The 15,217-nt window shown below is 41.8% G+C and overlaps 6 protein-coding genes across 6 annotated transcripts; 2 read left to right on the top strand and 4 right to left on the bottom strand.

The window, feature by feature from the left end:
• Positions 1-578: 578 nt before the first annotated feature.
• Positions 579-2,669, top strand: BUD8 (Bud8p; the record flags this gene model as incomplete). The annotated part of the gene is made up of 1 exon (XM_445107.1): positions 579-2,669. One exon carries the CDS (start codon positions 579-581, stop codon positions 2,667-2,669), a length of 2,091 nt encoding a protein of 696 aa, XP_445107.1.
• Positions 2,670-3,333: 664 nt separating this feature from the next.
• Positions 3,334-4,338, bottom strand: TAL1 (sedoheptulose-7-phosphate:D-glyceraldehyde-3-phosphate transaldolase TAL1; the record flags this gene model as incomplete). Its single annotated transcript, XM_445106.1, has 1 exon — positions 3,334-4,338. One exon carries the CDS (start codon positions 4,336-4,338, stop codon positions 3,334-3,336), a length of 1,005 nt encoding a protein of 334 aa, XP_445106.1.
• A 1,717-nt stretch (positions 4,339-6,055) lies between these two features.
• ILV5 (ketol-acid reductoisomerase) lies at positions 6,056-7,255 on the bottom strand (the record flags this gene model as incomplete). The annotated part of the gene is made up of 1 exon (XM_445105.1): positions 6,056-7,255. One exon carries the CDS (start codon positions 7,253-7,255, stop codon positions 6,056-6,058), a length of 1,200 nt encoding a protein of 399 aa, XP_445105.1.
• Positions 7,256-8,761: 1,506 nt separating this feature from the next.
• On the bottom strand, positions 8,762-9,583 carry GVI51_B02937 (uncharacterized protein; the record flags this gene model as incomplete). Its single annotated transcript, XM_065626591.1, has 1 exon — positions 8,762-9,583. One exon carries the CDS (start codon positions 9,581-9,583, stop codon positions 8,762-8,764), a length of 822 nt encoding a protein of 273 aa, XP_065482663.1.
• A 143-nt stretch (positions 9,584-9,726) lies between these two features.
• On the bottom strand, positions 9,727-10,854 carry GVI51_B02915 (uncharacterized protein; the record flags this gene model as incomplete). Its single annotated transcript, XM_065626590.1, has 1 exon — positions 9,727-10,854. One exon carries the CDS (start codon positions 10,852-10,854, stop codon positions 9,727-9,729), a length of 1,128 nt encoding a protein of 375 aa, XP_065482662.1.
• Positions 10,855-12,643: 1,789 nt separating this feature from the next.
• On the top strand, positions 12,644-14,533 carry BMT5 (the record flags this gene model as incomplete). The annotated part of the gene is made up of 1 exon (XM_445101.1): positions 12,644-14,533. One exon carries the CDS (start codon positions 12,644-12,646, stop codon positions 14,531-14,533), a length of 1,890 nt encoding a protein of 629 aa, XP_445101.1.
• Positions 14,534-15,217: the final 684 nt, after the last annotated feature.

Genomic DNA, 15,217 nt, shown 5'->3' with positions numbered 1-15,217 from the left:
TTTGGGTTTTTCCCGTCTGACTTGCGAATCAAGTGAAGATATAAATAAACATTCAGTGGAAAAAAAGACTCGAAAAACTTAAAACAAGGAAGAAGAAAAGCGCATTTGTACGGGCTTTTCTGTTGAATCATGCAGGGTTTTTGTTTACATTGTGAAATTTCTTGTCAAATAAACTCTTCTCGCAGGTGATGTGATGGGCTTGCAAAAACTTGATAAACAAATGTTGGGTTACCTATGAGATGGATCGGACGCGCCTTGATTTACAGTGAGTATGTAATGAATACCCTTTGTTTCCTGTTTATTTCACTTTTGGCGTTGCACTTATTACTAGCTCTTATTTATTATTGATTACCATTGCATTGCTATTTGGTGGGGGTATTCACGCGACCAATTGAGCATATAAACCCTACTTGATAAACGCAATACTTTTTTTTGCATATAACCATACAACGGTTAGTATATTAGGTGACTTTTGAGAATAACTTCAGATACTATTATTTATAACACACATACGAGCTGATTGATAAAGTTGGTGGAAACAAGACAGCGTTGGCATTGACATATAGCAATTGCAAGACATGTCATCACAATCTGGAGGGTCGTCCGCGGGTGATACCTCTGGCTCTTCATTTGGCTCTATAGATACTGTCCTGCTCACAGCTGACAGGCGCGAGAGTCAGCTAGATGTGTCAGCAATTCAGCGACAGTCATTATTTATCGAGAACATAGATGAAAATAAGAGCAGTCTGACGTTTGGTGAGGCGAACACTAGCTCTAGTAAAATCTCATCCTATGAGAAATTATCAGAAAATAATGGGAGATCTGAAAGATTGTATCCAGTATACGTTGATGATTCTAAACATTCTGCAAGTAGTTCAAATGGGGTCACGTCAACACCAAGCCCGCCATCAAAGAGTAATATTCTGAAGGAAAATATCTCTGAAAAACAAGATGACCTGGATGAACAAGATGGACGAGATGACGATTTTATTTCGGCCAAGAGTCAATATTCAATTGATGAAGACGATATCCATGTTCCTGGCTACACAGTGGGCGAGAACAAATCAATCAACATAAGCCCCGGAAGGGCATTAAGAGATTTTAATGTACGACAGAATAGAGATAGTATTATTACTGTATCAACGTCCGTGTTATTAGACTCGGCACAAGATAATATTCTAAATACACCCGGATCTGGAAGTATTCATCCTAGTGAATTCGACCCACGGGAGAGTGCCTTACTAGAGACACTATCACCACGAGGCAGAATACGACATAATTCTCAGAGTCATGATAAAATTATGGACAATAACAACGATACAAATCTTATGGAAAAAATAAAATCAAGAAGGGAAGAAAACTCAGCAAATTTCGAGAGGGAAATAAAATTATTGGAAGAAGAAGTATCGAAACCCAGCTATGTCAACAAGACTAGTGGGAATGTTCCAAAAGTAGGAACAATCGATGAACTACAGCGTTTTGCTCAGGAAGAAAGAGGTAGACCACCTTTAGAACATTTCAAAACGGAATCTGAGTTTGTGCCTCTAGAGTTTAATTTATCTAGACGGAACTCTCAAACGACTTCTTCATTTAATGGCTCTCCTTCAATTAATACATTTCTATCAAGAAAATCATCCCCAGAAAATAAACTTGCAATACCACAGAGTCCCTCCCTCATAAGCAAGATATTAGTTCCATCACCAGTAAATAGCAACCGATTCAATGACAGAAATATAAGTGGGAGCAGTGGAAGTAGCGGAAGCAGCTCCAGATATAGAACCACATCCAACAACTCTCAACAATCGTTAATAAGACAGAGAAGGAATGGAGATTACGTAGCAATACCAGTACTACGAACTGTCTCCGGATCAGGCCAATGGAGAGCAGGTTCAGAATCAAATTCATCCTTGCGCGATTACACACCAACTAGACAAAGATTTGAGAAATTCAGACTGGAAACTCCAGAATCGCTAGTACTCCCCGATATTGAGCCGCACCGCCAAAGTGATATTCCCGAAGAAATGCCATATCATGACGAAGAAGATAACGATAGAGACAATGAAAGCGTTCACGTCAAACAATTGGTTGAGCCTGGTACCATGGAATTGTTGGAACCAGAAGAAGCATACTATAATTCGAGGGACTCACCAAGGGACAATATAAAAATAAGCGGCAACGTTCAACCTCTATACTCTAATAAAGCTGTTGCCATGCCACATGAGGAAGATGATAAACAAACCTACGGCAGAATTTCCAGTATGGAAGATCATGTGGATGTAGAGGCGTTTGGTGACATGATAAGAATTAGACACGATGACGGTGAGGTAAGTACAGTGCAAAGTATCAACTCTCATGATTATGCATTTTCTGACCTGTACAGCATAAAAAGAATCATTATCGTTATGACTTTGTGTTTTGTTTCACCGCCACTTTTCTTTCTCATGGGAGTAGGCTATAAGAGGGCGAACTATCAGCGTTATCTGGTGTCTGATTACAAGCTAATGAGGATGCTAATGAACCCAGATTACAGACAAGGTCTGCTGAAAGGCTTCGTCTGGGAAGTAGACTTGACATGGTTTAGACGCTTGTGTTTAGTGCTGGGCACTATAGAGATGCTATGCGCGTTCGCTGGTATCGGTATCGGATTTGGTGTCGGGCTTACGAGGTAACATCATTTTATTTTATTTTTTTCTGATTTTATTAAATCAGTTTCATTCACGAGCACCAAAAGTAATTGCATTATAACATATTTTCTCTTTTTCGTTCATACATAACAATTTAATTAGCATTTTAACATTATTCATTATCATATTAACATTACTGACTATCATTTCAACAGTAGCTTGTACCATTTATGTATATTTTAAAGGTTGAAGTTTTTTAGGGCACCGTTTAGTAGGGTGACGTACTAGTATATTCATTCATTGAAAAGACGATATGAAAACTTTGCCATTTTTCTTTACAGATTCTTTGTAATACACGTTTACATTACATATGTGGTATAAACTATTTATATGTAAAAACACCGTTCCACTATCCTATTTATCTGGTTAGGAAGGAAATTGATGAATTAGGTATGATGATGTGCGAGTAAAAAAGAGTTTATTCCTTGTCCAGCGATTCTATCTATCACTTTTTTCCCCCCATTATGACAGAAAAAAAGGATGTTTGTTTTATGATCGAGGAAACTCTATATTTAAACCCACAGAAAAGAAACCGAATAAAAAAGACAATGACGTTATAGTAACAACAATGTAAAGCATGGTTAAAAAATGTGGGATTTTGAAAAAAACTAATAATAAAGCAGTTAATATACTATCTTTAATGATTAATTTAAGCCTTAACCTTCTTTTCAATCATGTCGAACAAAGTGATGATATCAGCAGAGAACTTTCTGATACCGTCAGACAACTTGTCGGTGGCCATGGCGTCGTCGTTTAGAGCGAATCTGAAAGCAGATTCGTTGTCGACGAAAGTGACCTTCTCACCAGCTTCGTCCTTGGCGGTGGCTGGGTCTAGGATCTTTGGAACTGGGTCGTTAGAGTTCAATAGTTGGTCTAGCAAGTTTGGAGAGATGGTCAAGTAGTCAACACCGGCTAGGGCCTTGATTTCATCTATGTTTCTGAAAGAAGCACCCATGACGATGGTCTTGTAACCGTACTTCTTGTAGTAGTTGTAGATGGCTCTGACAGACTTGACACCTGGGTCGGTTTCACCAGTGTAAGTTTCACCGGTCTTGGCCTTGTAGTAGTCCATGATTCTACCGACGAATGGGGAAATCAAGGTGATGTTGGCCTCGGCACAGGCGACAGCTTGGGCGAAGTTGAACAGCAGAGTCAAGTTACAGTGGATACCGTGCTTGCTCTCTAGTTCTCTAGCGGCTTGGATACCTTCCCAGGTGGAGGCAATCTTAATCAAGACACGGGACTTGGAGATACCTTGTTCTTCGTATAGCTTGATAATTTGTAGAGCCTTGGCGATGGTGGCCTCCTTGTCGAAGGATAGACGGGCGTCAACCTCGGTGGAGACTCTGCCTGGAACGATCTTTAAGATTTCCTTACCGAATTCCACAAGCAGTCTGTCGACAGCGGCTTCGGTTTGTTCCTCGACGGTCTTACCGTGCTTCTTACCGTACTCAACAGCAACGTCGATCAACTTGGCGTAAGCTGGTTGCTTAGCAGCGGCCAAGATTAGAGATGGGTTGGTGGTGGAGTCCTGAGGTTGGAACTTAGCAATGGACTCGAAGTCACCGGTGTCAGCAACAACAACAGTACCAGAGGCCTTCAATTGGTCTAGAGAAGAGTTAGTCTTTTGCTTCTTTTGAACTGGTTCAGACATTTTTTTATATTGTTTTGCTTGATTATGTTGTATGTAGTTTTTCTTGTTTAATAAGAAAGACGTTGCTTTTGGTATTTTTCTAACATTCGATTGGGATGCAATGTCTTATAACGTGTAGGGTATTTATACCCTGAAAAATTTCCTGGTTTTTTTGTGTATTGAAGTGATCCCCCTGCCCTTTGCTTCCCCTGTTTAGGATTTTCACACACACAGAGCATTAAGTCCAAATAGAATGCGATAGAACCAATGGTGAAAGCTAGTAGTAGAGAGAGAGTGTGTCTGTCCCGTTAAGCTAGATCAGAAACCTCCTTTTTCCGTGTCTCTCAGTGTCTCTCAGAGTCTCTCAGAGTCTCCCTTCCCACAGTATGGCCCTCCCACAGTCTATTGCCAGAGCCCTATTGCCAGAGCCCTATTGCCAGGGCCCTATTGTTATGCCAGAGTGTAATGCTACTGCCCCTATTCATCGTGAGAGAGGCCCAAAGGTTTATACGCGTTGCACTGTTCGTGCCCCTCCTTGCACACTACAGAGGTGCGCTTTCCAGACACCAGACAGAAACTGGACTCCCCTTTCTGTTTCTTTGGCAGAGCAGCGTTCGCAGCGGTGGCAGCAGTCGCTAAGAGATTTTCTTTTTGTGGGTGCTACAGCTGTTTCTGTGAGCACGTCTTAGAAAAGGGGGTAGAAGACAGGGGGTGGGAACTTGTCCCATCCAACACAGTACGTGATAAGAATCACGTAAGGTGGGAGGCTGGACTTCCTTCCCCTTATAGGCTTCCCCCCCCCTGTCTTCCAGTGCAAGTCAGAACGGTCGTGGGGGGGACCAAACAGAATTACAAATACCGTGCAGTGGGACGTGGTGGGAAAAAGACACCGTTGTCGGTGCTTTGGACTCGGTCCACGGGGTTATACTCTGGTACCAGGCCGTAGTAAGGCCGTAGTACGTGCAGTGCAGTGCAGTGCACTGCTTAGTACACATGTGATACTGTGTGTTTATGATATAACACCGTGCCGGTGTTATATCATCTCTAAGTCCAGAAGTATCCCAGAAGTATCCTAGAGGTATCCCAAAAGGGATCCCAAAAGGGATCCCAAACGGAAAGCTAAATCGTTTAGTACAATGTGTTTCCGAGTGATGCTCTACAGTTGCACTTTGCGTAATGCAGTTAGAGGAGTTGCATATGCATCTCAGGTCTTTGTTATATCACGATATGAATAATGGAAGCCTGTTGGAATGGCTGGCATCTCTGACATCATTTGTTGAGCAAGTTCAGCTTACAGACATCCACGCCCTACTAATAATAATGAATCAATTCTTATTGATATGGGTTTACATATGTTATATATATGAAATGCTATATGATGTGGTAGTTTTTCTAATATATTTCCCTGCGTTGGGGAAGGTTCTAAAGTTCTAGTTTACAATAGTATTGCGCACAGGATCTTGGTTCCTGAACTTGGAAGTTGTGGGAATGAATAATGAAAGTAATAAAGTTTAACAACGAAAAAAAGAAAAGGAAAATCAAAATAATAGATAGACGATCGTCAAACCCCCTATCCCCAAAAAATACTTGAAAAAAAAAAAGTTAAGAATGAAGTTTCCAGCACTTATATTCTCATGTGTTTCTTTCTCTCTCTATACTGGGTAGGTGAGATATTAATGACAATCTCTATAAAATTCATTGATCTGATCCTTTTGTAAATCTTTCCATCTTGTTAAATTTATTGGTTTTCTGGTCTCAACTTTCTGACTTCCTTACCAACTCTCCATATTTCCATGTCTCTGATGGTTTGCAATTCAGATTCTAGCTTCTCTCTGTAGTCTGGTTGAGAGTTGAATTCCAAGGATCTCTTGGTTTCACTACCGTTCTTGGTAGATTCGTATAGGTCTTGGAAGACAGGCTTCAAGGCGTCCTTGAAGATTGGGTACCAGTCCAAAGCACCACGTCTAGCAGTGGTGGAACAAGCATCGTACATGTAGTCCATACCGTACTTACCGATCAATGGGTACAAGGATTGAGTAGCTTCTTCGACGGTTTCGTTGAAGGCTTCACTTGGGGAGTGACCGTTCTCTCTTAGGACTTCGTATTGAGCCAAGAACATACCGTGGATACCACCCATTAGACAACCTCTTTCACCGTACAAGTCACTGTTGACTTCCTTTTCGAAAGTGGTTTGGTAGACGTAACCGGAACCGACGGCGACAGCCAAAGCTTGAGCCTTTTCGTGGGCCTTACCGGAAACATCGTTCCAGACAGCGTAAGAGGAGTTGATACCACGACCTTCCTTGAACAAAGATCTGACGGTTCTACCGGAACCCTTTGGAGCGACCAAGATGACATCGATGTCCTTTGGTGGCTCAACGTGGGTCAAGTCCTTGAAGACTGGAGAGAAACCGTGGGAGAAGTACAAAGTCTTACCCTTGGTCAATAGAGGCTTCAAAGAGTTCCAGGTCTCGGATTGAGCAGCGTCAGACAACAAGTTCATGACGTAAGTACCCTTCTTGACGGCTTCTTCAACTTCGAACAAGTTCTCACCTGGGACCCAACCGTCTTCAATGGCAGCCTTCCAAGAGGCACCGTCCTTACGGACACCAATGATGACGTTTAGACCGTTGTCTCTTAGGTTCAAACCTTGACCGTAACCTTGGGAACCGTAACCGATCAAAGCGAAAGTGTCGTTGGCGAAGTAGTTCAACAACTTCTCACGTGGCCAGTCAGCACGTTCGTACACAGTTTCAACGGTACCACCGAAGTTAATTTGCTTGATACCACGAGTAGCGACAATTGGCTTGATAGACTTTTGAGCCATCAAGGAAGCAGCTGGTCTCATAGAAGCAGCACGGGCAGCCAAGGCAAAAGTTCTCTTGGAAGTGATAACACGAGAGTTGCAGATCAATCTGGAAGCTTGAGCTCTGATCATTGTAAATGGAAATAGTTGTCCTGGTAGTGTTTGAAATCAAAGAATGTTATAGTAAGAAAAAGTTCTTAGAAGAGAAAAGAGTTTTTCCTTTTTTGTGGTCTTTTGAGTTTCTTGTGTTGAATTGGTTTATGAGATAAGTAATTGGAAGGAATAATGTTATAACTTGATATAATTTATAACCCTTTATATATATAATTTTTTTTTCTTTTTTGTCTTCTCAATTGTGTTCTTTTGGGCAAAAAGCTCCTCCATCGATGAAAAAAAAATTGCTGAAAAAAAATTCATTTTAGAGCGGTGATGCTATCTTGAAAGAGAGTTTCTACGAGGGATTGTGTGTGTACGTGTGTGGAAGTTATCAAGTTGGAATCGATCCCGGTGAAAATAAAATGTGGGAAAGACAATAAGAGTCATAAAGATCAGAGGGAAAAAAGAGATAATGGAGCGTAAATTGTGGGACTCACAATTCTCACAACTGAATGAGACATTACTAGAAAGGTAGGAAGTTTTTTTTCTTCCCACTCTCCCAAGCGTTCCTTTCTTTGGTTCATGTAGGAAGTTATAGCTTTTACTAGTGAGTCAACCGTTGTTGTGCGGTTGTAGAAGGCCTGTATTCCCATTTCCCAATAGGAGAGAATAGTGGAATGGGAAGACACGGTGTAACCCGGTATGACATAACATCAGTACAGAGGTGGTCCCTCTCTCCCCGAACTAGCGATGTCGGCTACTTTTTCAAGATTGTGCAGGCCGTGCTGATTCTTTTCTTCTCAAATGGCAAGGTGGAATTCCAAGCAGACTCAGACAGTAGTGCACATACGTCCTAGAGGTGAAAGGGTTTTTCTTGAATTCTGATCTTGCTCTTTGCTCTTTGCTCTTTGCTCTTTGCTCTTTGCTCCCGTTCCCGTTCCCGGCTATCGATACAGGCATTCCCTGCTGCATCAACACTTTCCCCCACTCTCTGCCTTGCAATCCCTGTTCAGCTGTGATTCCCAGACAGCCTGCCCACCAGGCCTGATACAAAGTTACCGTGAACGGCCAAAATAGAAGAAGACTCCTTCCGTTCAGAATCACTTGAACGCACACTACAGACTTCCCACCAACTACAAACCCCGTAACCGGTGCAGAGGGTATTTGTTTAGGGGAAGAGAGTGCTGACGTACAGGCGGATTTCATGTGAGTCACTTTTTTCCCTTATCAGTCATGTGGCTTCGGCAAGTGAGTAAACCGTTACCGGAAAGGCAGGAAGATAGTCATGAGTATTTAGTCATCTAGATATGCGTTATATGCTAAGCAGTTAGGCGCTTTTTTTTCATTTCTTTCACTATTGTTATTATATTAGTATTAGTACAAAATTGTGGAATAATAGAAGGTTATTGTGATAATGGAGAAACGTAAAGTCAAAAACAAATAGAATTTAATAAAACATCAAAAAGAAAGGAAATAAAACATACGATTATGAATTAAATATGAAAAACGAGCAATGAAAGGAGCAGAAAAAACAATTGCTGTCTATCTTACAATGTGACCGACTTCTTCTAGTTGATGCTCTATCTGTTCCAGTTCTTGTCTCTCTTTATCAATCTTGGCCTGCAATTCTCTTCTCTCTCTTTCAGATGGTTCTAATCTTGCATTCACGACATCTTTGATATGCGTTAGATAACCACCACCAAAACTGGCGAGAATACCACCTTCATCATCAGTGTTAGATTTTAGGTGCGGGATATACGCACAGTACATAGTCGCACGACATTCTGAGATCTGTTTCCAAGGATTCTTTCTGGTGTCTGGAACAATAAACCCATTGATGTTCAATTTGCTCTTGTATATCTCATCCAGGTTATGCTCATCCAAATACCTATCGGTGAAATATTGGGAGTCACGTGAAAAGTCTTCGTGAGCAGCGTTCTCAAACTTACAAGTGACAAGTCCATCTTTACTCCATACCAGTCTACCCACATCATCACTGTGGGACACTTGCGTACCACACACATATGCATAGCCTCTTCTTGGGCCTTCGCTCTCCAGTTTTATTTCACCCAATATACCTGCATCGATTGAATCGCTCACAAAATTATTACCCACGGTGAACATACCTAGCCACATGAACTCATTTTCACCATCAGAACAACGTCTGTATTTTTTATGACTTAGCAAAGTCGCAGCTCCCAATAGTCCTTCAAAGGCTTGTTTCTTATTAATCACATAAACACCATTGTCGGCATAGTGAAGGCCGCCATATGTGTAATAAGAGCTCAATGCCTTTTCTTGTTCAGTATTAGGTGACTCTAGCGATGGGTTGTCAAGTCTAACTACTAGTTCCGAATGAATCATATTGAATTCCTCTAGTGATGGTTCCAATGCTTGAGTGAATACTTTGCAATGTGGGAACTGGGCATCCTTCCGCGTGTTCCTTCCTTTCCAGAACTTGAAACCGCTATTCTTGTAATCCTCGCTATCAAAAACGGTATTTGCGCTTAAGAAGAAAGATACATCTGGCTCCATAACCAATGCCTCTTCAAATGTGTTAAACATAGATGCCAGTACCTTTGATGTGGCTGGAGTGTGCTGATCATGTACATAGAGCACATCCAGTATTGGCTCCAAGTCAACGATATAAAGATCTGCTTAGTTTCTTGAGCGTACTCAAAGAGTATCTCTTGTACTTCTGCGGTAACCACTGTATTAGAGAAAACCAATTGGATTGGCAATGTATTTTTCAAGGTCTGCCATACTTTCAAGTTATGGTACAACTCCTTCAAGTCGGTATAATCCATTGGGATGACAATACCCCTACCATAAGACTGCCTAACCCAATGCTGTATGAAATTACTGTTGTATTCATGCAAAGCACTCTTAACCGTTGGTTGATTTGACATCTTACCTGTGCGCAAGTTGATTAGCTTTGGATGCAAGTATTTACCAAAGGATGCGCCAGTCTTTTTCAAGAAGGGGAACATACGGCGCTGATAATCTACTGCCAGCGCCAGCGCCAGTTGTTTCTTGTTCATGCGCTCATATGGCGGTAGGTCCATCTTCGCCATTACCTCTCTTGGGAGGGTCATTGAATGAAACAACTCATACGGGGTCACCGAGCTCTCGTGCTTGAAGCAATAGTTATATATCCTCAGCCGTTCGAGGGCCAGAGCCAACTCAGCTCTTGAGTCATCGGAAACTGTCTCGATACCAAACAATTCCTTCGTGGACCATTGTGGGTCTGTGACGTATATGCCTTTGACGAGCAATCTGCACTGGTCCATGCGTGAGAGTGAGGCCCATTCTTTGAACATGGCAAGGTCCCGCTGTGCTTCCGTCGCCTTTTTGAACAATCCTGACCCAGGGCTCGATTCAGCTGCCAGCGTCTCCAAGTGTGCCAAGTCCAAGAATCTGAAAGCTGATTTCTGAGATGCGCCAGGCAATGTATATTCGTAGCCTTCTACATGCGGTCTGGACAGCACGGGCCTTAGCGCTACCTTGCCGTGGTACGCCTTCAAGGTGTGCAACAGCAGCAGGACAGTGGCTACCACACCGAGTACATAGTAATGTTTCTTGGACAACCTCGCTGTCCAATGTCTTGTCCTCAAGAGCATCCACATCTTTTGCATTTTTTTTGCTTTGCTGGGTCCTGGTGGAAGCAGAGGTCTGGCTTTGTTACAAAGAATTATGTTACAGTTATATATATCGTGTGCCTTTCAACACGGCACTTGGTTGGGTAATGATGGTTTCTTGTTTGTTTGCAATCCGACTCTCAACTTTCTTTAACTTCCAAACAGTACGTTTGTGCAACTGTTTCTACAAATGCTTCACAAGGACAAAGAGGCCATTTGTGTGCAACATTAGGGTTTTGATAACGCGTCTTAGCAGATGTTCTGGCGATTTGTTTTACAGCCATTTCTTGGATATCTACCAAGAGTTGACCTTTGAGCTCTTTATTGCACCGAAAGGTACGGGCTATCAAGAAAGAGCTTCTCAGTGAACGTTTATGTGAACTGGCAAGTTTAGTGAACTGGCAAGTGGGTTAGTGAAAGGTGGGGGAGAATTACTCCGTTAAGCTCACACAGCACTCTTATGGCCCTTTTCTCTTTTAACCTTTTGACACCAGTCAGAGAGGCCTATGGTGTGCATACAGGATGGGCATTGCTACGTGCAGGGCGTGTGCAGGGCGAGTGCAGGGGCGTGCTGCCTCTTGGTACCACCCACTTGTATAATATGCTGGTGGGCTGCACGCAGAGTCAGGTGGGAGCAAATGCACTTTAGGGCCTCCCCCACTAGAATTACGGAGGGGGTCCACCAAGTGAGTCCGCAAGAAATCTTACCAGAGGAAACACTTAAAAGTCCAGCTAGAACACGCCGCGCGCAGTGATCTCCCTGCAGGAAAGACCCTTATCCACAGCGAAAAGGACTCGCACTCGCACTCGCACTCGCAATCGCAATCAAAGAGAAGTTGAGGAACCCTCTCCCAGTCGCCTTCAGAAACACCCGCACCCATCAAGTAAAAAAGAAACGTTCATTTATTTGGTTGCTTTTTTTTTTCTCTTCACAAGTCTTACAGCAAATTAAACTCTGCACTACGGGAATTTACTACCTGCACCAGACACCAGGGGAGCTCAGATCCACACGGAGAGATACGGAATTCTAAAAGAGTATTAAACATTTATGAGTCTGCACAGGGGACCCGGTGCGGCCAGAGTCACACATTCCGAGTGCCTCCGCCCTTCCCGCCATTGTTCTCTTGCAATCTCAACCAACAAAGCTGTTCCAATTCGCTGGCGTAAAAGGCCCTTATGTCTCTAGTGTCTCTAGTGTCTCTAGTGTCTCTAGTGTCGCAAAGTGCCAGCAAAGTGCCAGCAAATGCCTTAGTGGCCCTGCAAAATGCACAGGGACCTGTTTGAGTGGGAATGAACACCCTCCTCCCAGTACGGTTAGAATACCTCTAGCGAAGTAAGACGTTGGAACCATAACATAGAGCTCATAGTATAGCCATAGTGCCAACATCAAAAACAAAAACGCCAAAATTTGTACCTTCGATATTATAACTAGGATGTACAATTGGACAGGCACAAGTTCAAAACAAACAACGATAAAGAAAAGGAGACTACTCACATTAAGACTAAAGGGCAAAATACTCTTGCGGAACGTGGTTTCAATACGCGAACCCCACCACTATTTCTTGTCTTGCGTACTCATCATTGACACACTTTGACTATCATGCAGACTTATTGACAAAATTTATCGTAAACTCAAACACACACGACTCTCTCACCATGATTAATTCTGGTAAATATATAAACCAATGACTAAATGGAAAAAAAATAAAATAAAATAACTACTTGTACCTCTTCTTGCAAATAATCGGCTGGGCGTCTCCATTAACACTAGCAGAATTTCTTGCATATGAAGTGGCTACCTATCAACAAAGAGAGGAATAGATACATGACGCCTACACGATACATTCTGAACACAAAAGTTCTTGTGCTCCTAGTGCTGACTTTGGTATGTTTTGTATCGCTGGAGTCACTGCGAGATGTGTACCAGATGACCGTGGTCAAGTTGAGTGACTCTGGCGCTTGCAAGGAGTCCTGCACTCATAACACAACCACATGGAAGGACAAGACGACTTTGGCACATATGGTGCGTAACTATAGAAACATGGAGTACACGCCGTTCAAGTTTGTTAATTACCTCGGAAACAGAAATATCCCCGCGGGGTTAAAGGAAGCAGACGCTTGTAATTACATATCTCACGAGAGTAAACTAGAGTATGCCAACGTCACCAAATTCATCAGACCTAACTTTAAAGTGCTGAGTGAAAGCGTCAAGAAGACAGACCCTAGGTGGCATGACTTCTTGAAAGGAATCGCTGGTGACAAATCCATTGACGATACGTTGGATAAGAAATGGTTCATGTTTGGCTCCTCTGCCGAGTGGCTCGAAGAGGAACAGTGCTACGTTGTATACAGCAGACTCATTATCTCCAAGGAAGAAAATCGTGAACACCCATCTATTTCATTAGTAGCCGCACAAGCGTTTGACAAAGACTGGAAGGAAATTTATGGGAAAAGGATCAAGTATATTGATGTAGAAACTCCAGAAAATCTCGATGAGCAGTTCAAAGCCATTGAGATGAAATATAACTTGACTGAAAGCTGCATGCCTGGGAAATCTGCTAAAACCCTTCCAAAAAATAAAGACCCACAGTTTGATGAGCAAGAACACTGCTTGAAACAATTGGAAGCAAGATTTAAAATGGCGAAGGAGGAAAAAGAAGAACTAATTGCCAAATATTATCGAGTATACCCAACTGTACTTGATATTCCCTTCAAGGCTACTGGTAACTTGGATTATATGGGACCAGAGGATCCTAAGATCTTAATTAGAAGGAATCATGATGGCCAACAGGAACCTATTGTTGTTTATAATATGCAAGACAACAACTATGAGCAAAGACTAATGTTTGTCGTGTTGCCTCATAGAAAAATTAATCCAATTGTTCCACTGGTGGATAAAGAATATAAAATAGGTGGGACACAGAAAAACTGGACACCTTTTATTCATGAGGGTGACGCCACTTCCGATGGATCAAGAGGATTCATGCATGTTGTCCAGCATATGTCACCTACAAGTATCCTAAAATGTTCTTTGGACAATGGAAAATGCAAATATATATTCGATGCAGCCAAAATACCAAGCCTGAAAGATGTCGGAGTTAAAGAGCTGAGAGGTGGTTCTGCGTTTGTTAAGATACCTCATGGTATACCAGAGTTAGATGGAAGGAACTTATGGATTGCCATGATCAAGAGCCATCAGGGTCATTGTGGTATTTCATTCAAGTTTTATAGACCACATTTGGCAATTATGGAAGAAAAAGATGGTAAATTTAGCATGCTATCTTACTCTAGCGCTCTACATTTTGATCGTGACGTATTGAGTTGGGATGGTAATAGCACTTATGCCGGATATATAAATATCATGTCTCCAAATTCAATTGTTTCCTGGAACATAATTTCTCACAATCATGAAAATGACACCTATGAAGATTATATGGAGTTGTCTTTTAGCGAATCAGACTATATGAGTTACGTTGTTACTGTCAGAGGAGTTCTTGATTATATATTACAGGTATTAAGAGATGGCTCGGATCGAAAGTTTCTTGATTGGACTTCCAAAGATTTAGCAACCATGGTTGGTACACCACCAAAATGCGTGCGCTCAAATCTGAAACAACATTGCTCAGTGTACGGTAACGCACACAAAGAAGATATACCAAAGAAACTGTATACCTGAAAAACAACAACAACGTACCTTCCTCGTCGGATCCTGTTCCTTGAACATGTTAAAAAAATTGCTCTTTCTCAAACCAATATTGTAATATTTATACTTAATCGGAGCAACATGCATTCATAGATACCCCCTGTTGCAAAACCTGTAAAATTTTAAAAACACGCATTGTAACTATATAGATAGAATATTTAGTAATTGTGTTTAGTATTCAATGTAATATTTATAACTAACATCCCTCCACACAAGTTGCTAAAAAATTGAAAAGTACGATAGGCGGTCAAGCTGAATGTGATGATGTTCTTGGAATGGACACGCAACAGTCTTTTGATAAACAATTATGTATCATAGGCGAATTAGCCAGCTACATACGTTCAATATTTTGGTTGCCGAGAGTTTTCACTAGAAGAGTTTTTTTCAATTGGAATGCCAAATTGCACGTAGAAAAAAGCTCTTTGCAGTTAGTTGTTAAAGCTGAGCAACACCGACATCAATTTCCTTAAGCGCTCGCACTCATTCATATAATATGTGACTGGGCGAATGCTTTCAAATATTTAAGGTTAATGACGATTTGAAAGGAGCAGATAGGCAATTAAGAGAAGTATGGAGGAAAATAAAAAATAAGAAACTGAACTTCTATTTTCGCGTTCGTGTTTCTAAGTTCTCATACCAGCGTGACTCTGCATAAAC

Source organism: Nakaseomyces glabratus, chromosome B, assembly GCF_010111755.1.
Source record: "Nakaseomyces glabratus chromosome B, complete sequence".
In the NCBI taxonomy this organism is placed as follows: Eukaryota; Fungi; Ascomycota; class Saccharomycetes; order Saccharomycetales; family Saccharomycetaceae; genus Nakaseomyces; species Nakaseomyces glabratus.
The sequence above is the reverse complement of the archived record's forward strand: the minus strand, read 5'-3'. Positions and strand labels throughout refer to the sequence as shown.